This window comes from Rhincodon typus, chromosome 2 (assembly GCF_021869965.1).
Source record: "Rhincodon typus isolate 14 chromosome 2, sRhiTyp1.1, whole genome shotgun sequence".
Taxonomy (NCBI): Eukaryota; Metazoa; Chordata; class Chondrichthyes; order Orectolobiformes; family Rhincodontidae; genus Rhincodon; species Rhincodon typus.
In genome coordinates this window covers 13,792,238-13,799,028 of record NC_063333.1, presented here as the reverse complement: position 1 = coordinate 13,799,028, position 6,791 = coordinate 13,792,238, and the positions used below count along the sequence as shown (strand labels likewise).

Below are 6,791 nucleotides of genomic sequence, written 5' to 3'. Positions count from 1 at the left end.
CTCTCGCTCTCGCTCTCGCTCTCGCTCTCGCTCTCGCTCTCGCTCTCTCTCTTGCTTTTGCTGGAAAGATTTCCTTGATTGATTGCTGTTAACAAATTCCAAACCTGCTCAACAGAAACAAGTTTATAATTGCAATAAACACAATGCACTGGAGGGATCTCCCTCATTTGGCTTAGAATCTCTGTGCTCGTGCCTGTAATAAAAACAGTTCGCTCTCTTAAAGAAGGATTAGAGACAGCAATGATAAAAGTTACTGTGTGTTTGCTGCCACCATATCAGTCCAGGTAATCAATGCCACTAACGTTATCGATGTACAATTGGACCAGGAAGTTGGCATCCACAGTGCCGACAGGTGCATGTGTGCTTTCACTGATGTCATTTTTGCACTGTCAGCCCTACATGCTACCCTGCTTCACTTGCTCCCCACTGGGTATTTGTCTTGGCTCACCACTCACCTTGTCCCTCCAATGCCCTGCTTGGCTCTGTAAAACTATAATACAGAATACAGAACCATGATATTTGGCTGGCAGAGTAAGATCTCACAACATTTAAAGCTGCACATCAGAGAAACATTTGAAAAATTATGCATTTTATTGGTTTTGCTGTTGTTAAAATAGTTTTGAATTGCTTAGTGATATGGATGGTCCTAATCCTTGATGCAGGCAGCAATCTGCAGCAGTTATGGCAGTGACCTCACTGACTGGAGTGTGAGTACAACCTCTGCAGTTATGGTAACCACAAATGTAGTCTGAAAGTTAACCTGATTTATCCAGGATAGACATTTGTTAGGCACACTATTGCTGGTGTTTTTCTTCCATGAGGTGACTAATTCCTACTTGTGTGTAGAGTTTGGACATGAGTCAAGTAATGAAGACTGCTTTGGGGACAGTTAACTGAACATCTCTGAATGTATTTTCAACACAGTTTAGTATTATGTTGTGTGAAAATGATGTAAAGGCTACCTATGGTACCTCCAGTTAACTGTTCAATCTTAAATTTACAGCAGCTGACCTAATGGACTGTGATGCAAAATCTGATACACTTACAAGTCCAGAGCGGGAACCAGCAGATGATGACTGTAAGGGAGCTGAGGGGTCTGACAGCCTAAAGAAGAGGAAAAGGAAACCATACAGACCTGGTAAAGAATCTGATTAAAACAAATATAATCCACCGGGCTCTGAAGTAAAACTAGATTAAAGACTATTTTCTGTGAACTAGGCACAGCTCGAGTTGAGTCTCGTGATTATATTTTTAATAAACATTTGATGTAGATTGACAATGGAAATGTTTAAAATTGAATGCAGGCCAAAGTGCTTTTGTAACATCTTAAAATACTTGGCAGACACTGAAAATAATGAATCACCCTCTGTTTTAATTGATGTGTAAAAGCAGCTCAGTAAGTGCCAGACAACAGTGAAATCTGTTGGTGATTTGCAGCAGTTCCTTTTCCTCTTACTCATTTTCTCTCTAGCTGCCTCCCACTCCTTTGTCATTTATGGTACCTGACTCTTATTTCAAGTTCATTTGATATCTCCTTTCTGTGCTTGTGTCTGTAATTTTCTGAAGATATAGAACCCTCAGCTGCTTGTGAGTCAGAAAATGTTTTATTCCAGTCCCGCTTCAGATCCTTGATCACAAAGTCCGTGGCCACAGAGGGTTCACTGAACTATCTGAGCAGAAAAAAATGTTCAACAGATGTCTACCTGAGTAGTATACATGATATCAAGGTTGCTGTAGTTATTTTGGAGAAGGGCTAAGATATTATCCCTAGTGTCTTGACCAATGTTTATCCCTCAGTCAAGATGATAAATAAAGATTATATTGTCATTATCATAGTGTTGTTGGTAGAATTTAATCAGATGAGTGCAAGGTTAGTGAAATAAAAAGTAATGCAAAAATAATGGAATTGATTGAACGATTTCCGTGCTGTGCTTAAAAAAAAAGGTTGCAAGATTGAAAATTAACAGTGAATTTTAACTAAAGGTGAGGAGGACTTCAAGGGCAGGCATATCTTTTTCTTCATTTTGTTTGGGATGTGAACGTCACCAGCAGGTCTTGGCTTTTGTTGTCCATGCCTAAATGCCATTGAGAAAATGCTGAGGAGCCACCATTTTTAAACTGTTAGTATAGATTCATTCTGTGCTGTTAGGAAGGATGTTGTAGGATTTTGACCCAGTGTCCATGAAGGAGCAGCAATCTGGTTCTGAGTTTGATGAGGAGTCACTGGACTTGCAACTCTGCTTTCTTCCCACAGATGCTGCCAGACCTGCTGAGTTTCGCCAGCAGTTCCTGTTTTTGTTTCCGAGTCAAGATGGTTTGGCTTGGAATGGAGTTTGCAGGTGGTTTTGTTGCCATGCATCTGCTGCCCTTGAGCTTCTACAAGATAATGTCATGGGTTTGGAAATGCCTGTTGAAGGAGCCTATGTGTGGCTGCAGTACACCCTTAATACTGTACAGTGTGCTGCTATTGTGGGAGTGAATACATGGTAGATCAAGTGAGCTGCTTTGTTCTGAATGGTATTGAGTTAGATGAGTGTCGTTGTAGCTTCAGCCATCCAGGCAAGTGGACTCCTGACTTGTGCACTGTAGATGGTAGACAGATTTTAGGTGGTCGAGGATGAGTTAATCTCACCAGACTTCACAACTTCTGACCTGCTGCTTGTGGCTATGGTATTTAATTCGGCACTAACTGAGCAAACTCCTGCTGTGTTATCCTTGAACTTAGATGATTGACTTCCAAGAATAATGACCTCCATCCTTTGTGCTAGGTATGATGTGAACCAGTGAAGAATTTTCAACCTTATTAGCATGGACTTCAGCTTTAGTATATACTTGATAAAATCTTGCCTTTATGTCAAAGGCTGTCACACTCACTCACCTCTTGAGTTCAGCTCGAGTCTTTTTTCCCTGTTTTGACTAAGGTGGTCATTAGGTTAGGAGCTGATTGTACTTTGTGGAACCTAAACAGGATGTCAGTGAGCATGTAATTGCTGTGCAAGTGCCACGTAGCAACAATATCAACACTGATCTATAGTAGGCTGATTGGCAAGATTAGATTTTTTTTTTCTGGGTTTTATTTGTGAACCGCATCTACCTGGCAATTCTCCACATTGGCATACAACTGACGGTGTTGTTGCTGTGCTGGAACAGCTTGGTGAGGCACCTGGCTAGTTCTGACCATGAATCTGAAATACGATTGTTGGGTTGTTGCCAGGATCTGTAACTTCTGAGTTCAGTTTGATATCATTTAATTGGCTGAAGCTTTTTTAAATGTTACCAAGGGGTCAGCAAATTATATTGTAAAGATTAAAAGGACATATTTCCTATAGTACACCAATGATTACACTTAGCAAGTTCTTAATTGACTATGAAGTACTTTGGACATCCTGAGGTAATGAGAGATCCAATACAAATGCAAGCCTTTTCTTTCTTTCAGATATTATTTGCTAGTATAATCCTCCAGATCCTCTTTTACCTTTCCCCCAAGCTTTGTTTCTTGAACAGGAACCTTCTCAATTGATTGTTATTTTTAAGTTACTGTTGTCACACTAAACTTGCATTCATTTGACTTGGAGGTGTAATGATGTTTTAAATTGCTAAGCACCACAAAACAAGTATATTGCTAATGTGATAATAATCCTCAATTAACTATTTTCTCTTGAGAACTGCTTTAGGAGTGGCTTAGTGTACAGGGGCATCAGTACACGAGACTGCAAAATAATGAGATGTGTTTCGCAATCTCATACTGCCATGGGAAGGTGTTAAATTGAGGTGATTAACATTCCCACGGAGCATTGAATAATGAGAAGAGTGAATACTGGGTGACATTGAACATGTTAGCAAGGAGCATCATTTGTAGATGCCTGGGAGATCATGTTCCCTTTCAACTATGGTTACTGTAAGGTCTCATGTAAATGGAGAAAGGAGACAATGTTGCAGTAACAATTAGTCCTGTTTTGTTAATGTTTTTGTTAATTGTGATATTTTCACACTGTGAATTTTAGTATAACCCATTCATCCCAATCTGTTAAGTGTCATGTAAATCTGTCATGTAAGGCAGTGAGATGGGGAAAAGGGAACTTCTTGCCCTCATGATTCACAACCTTCACTTTATTGAAACCCCTTCAACTACACAATTGTAAACCATGTTTTTGTGAAGGTCTCCTGGCCTCCTGTGTGCCACTAAGTCGACTTAAAGATCCTTGTTCCTCGTTTTCTATACATCCTTCCATCTGTGAACAACCTACTCTGGCAACATATCCCTGCCAACACTGCTTACGCCCAACTGGAGTTCCATTCTACTGCCAGTTGAACCTGCAGACGCTTCGTGCCCTCTGGAATTCTGCCCCTGCACCTTTCTTCTTGCCTTTTAAAAGTCTCTTTAAAAACCATATATATGATCAAACGTTGAGCCTTCACCTTGGTTTTGCTGTGTTTTTTCATTCTTTATGGCATATGGTTGTGTATCTATTCTAATTAAGCACATTTACCAGTTTTCTTTATTGGCAAACTGTAAATACAAGCATACAATACCAAAACAAAACAGCTTGGAGGGTATTAGTTGATTTTTGAAATTGAATACCCTGGTAATTCAGTAAACTTACCTGTTGAGTAGCCAAGCCATAAAGACTATGTTCATAGGCTGCATTCAAGTTTTATTTAAACCTGACCTTGGACACTACAATGATGAAAGCACATTTCTACTGACCGTGTTAAAAATTATTAGTGCATATATGAGAATTCAACTCAGTAATGATACTTTTTGCAGCAATAGAACCTGCCACATTTTAATTTCAATATCCTGTGTTACAAATAGGAATTCGAGTGAGGTAACCAGAGTGTGAACTCTATAGTGAAACATACCTGGGCAGAAATTCAGCTTCTTCAGGAGCAAACAGGAGAAAATTATCAAGGAAAAGGATATTCTGGACAGAATTACAGAAATAGAAGGGAAATGGAATGTTGGCCTTTATTTAGAGAGAGTGGAGTATAGAAGTAGAGAGGTAATACTAAAACTAAACAAGACTCTAGTCAGACTGGAATACTGTGAGCAGTTTTGGGCCCTTACCTAAGGACCGATGTACTGGCATTGGAGGCAGGGAAGATTCACTAGGCTGATACCAGATATAGATGGATTGTCTTCTGAGGAGAAGTTGAGTCAGTAGGGCCTGTACTCATTGGAATGTAGAAGAATCAGAAGTGACATACAGAAACATGTAAGAATCTTAGGGACTTGACAGGGTAGATGCAGAGAGGTCCTATCCCCTTGTTGGACAGTCTAGAATCAGAGAGACCTATTTCTGCTTCTATGTCTTATGCTCTTAATTGTATTCTGTAGGTATAAGTTTAAGAATCATAACTTGATGCAGCCTTTATTATTTTCAGTTCAGAGCCATTTTGATATATTTACTTCTTGTCTCACTCTTAGGAATTGGTGGGTTTATGGTACGTCAGAGGAGCCGGACAGGACAGAACAAGACAAAACGCTCACTGTCAAGGAAGAACTCCACTGGTTCAGTCTCTGAAATGATAACTGGGAAGGAGGATGGTAAGTGATCTATCCAACGTGCAGGAAGTTATTTGAAGCAAATTTCCTATCATAGAGAAAAAAGAATACAGATACTTAGAATCACATGGTTTAGTGTTCTTGGGAAGCCTGTACTGTAGGTTGGGTAGCATCTGTGGAGAAAGAAACACAGCTAACACTTAGATTGTTTACTTTATCAAAGATCATTAATCCGAAACATTAACTCTTCATTTCTCCATAATTACGTCCTGACCTCCTGAACATTTCTAGCATTGTCAGTTTTTATTTCCGATTTCCAGTATTCACACTGTATTTTATTTTTGTACTGTGTTCAGAAAGGGAAAATAACACGACTGCTCACGAGTGCTAGACAATCTGGGCGTCCAAGATATTTTTTGGCAGGTACCAATGAGACTTCTTTTGAGATTTGCATTATTTAATGCCCAAAACACCTCTCTCAGAACTTATAAATATTAATGTTCTCCTCACAATGTATATCAAATTTCTCAAATCATCCATCATTCATCTAAAGAGGGAACTCGTATTTTGCATGCTAATAGATCACATGTATCCAGTTAAGCTTCTTAACTCAATTACGTTAGCAGGAGAAAGCACTCAAAGAAATATCATGATATAATATTGTCAGCAATTGGTTCAGTGTGGTGAAACCTCTGATGTTAGTTAAAACCACAGGACTGCTGATTCACATAATGAGACTTTCTGTATTTGCAAATGACCTCCCCTACATCATAAGGCCTGAAGTGGTTTGCTTATCATTGCACAATATTCAGAATCATTCACAACTCTGATACATGTTCAAGTGCAACAAGATTTGGACAATATCCAGGCATGGGCTGATTAATGACAACTAACATTTGCACCACACAAATGCCAGACAATGACCATGTCCAATGAGACACTAACTAACTGCCACTGCTTGGCATTCACTGGTGTCACGCATACTGAATTCCCCACTATCAACATCCTGCGGGCTATTACTGATCAGAAAGTCAACTGGATTTGCCACAAATGTAATGGCTACAAGAGTAGGTCAATCTTTAGAATACTGCATCAAATAACTTGCCTCCTACCTCCTCGATCCTGTCCACTATCTACAAGTCACAAGTCAGGATTGTGATGGATTACTCCCCACTTGTCTGGATGGGTGCAGTTCCAACAACACTAAAGCTTGACAACGTCTAGGACAAAGCAGCCTGGTTGATTGGCTCCACATCCGCAAGCATCCATTCCCTGCACCACTGAT

The 6,791-nt window shown here is 39.7% G+C and overlaps 1 protein-coding gene across 8 annotated transcripts in view; it reads left to right on the top strand.

Moving 5' to 3' along the window:
* Positions 1-6,791, top strand: part of kmt2ca (lysine (K)-specific methyltransferase 2Ca) — a 179,345-nt gene that overhangs the window by 54,707 nt on the left and 117,847 nt on the right. For all 8 annotated transcript variants that reach the window (XM_048606763.1, XM_048606774.1, XM_048606756.1 and 5 more), the window contains 2 exons: positions 1,004-1,138; positions 5,429-5,548. In XM_048606763.1, coding sequence (XP_048462720.1) covers positions 1,004-1,138; positions 5,429-5,548 — 255 coding nt within the window. The remainder of the gene's footprint in view (positions 1-1,003; positions 1,139-5,428; positions 5,549-6,791) is intronic.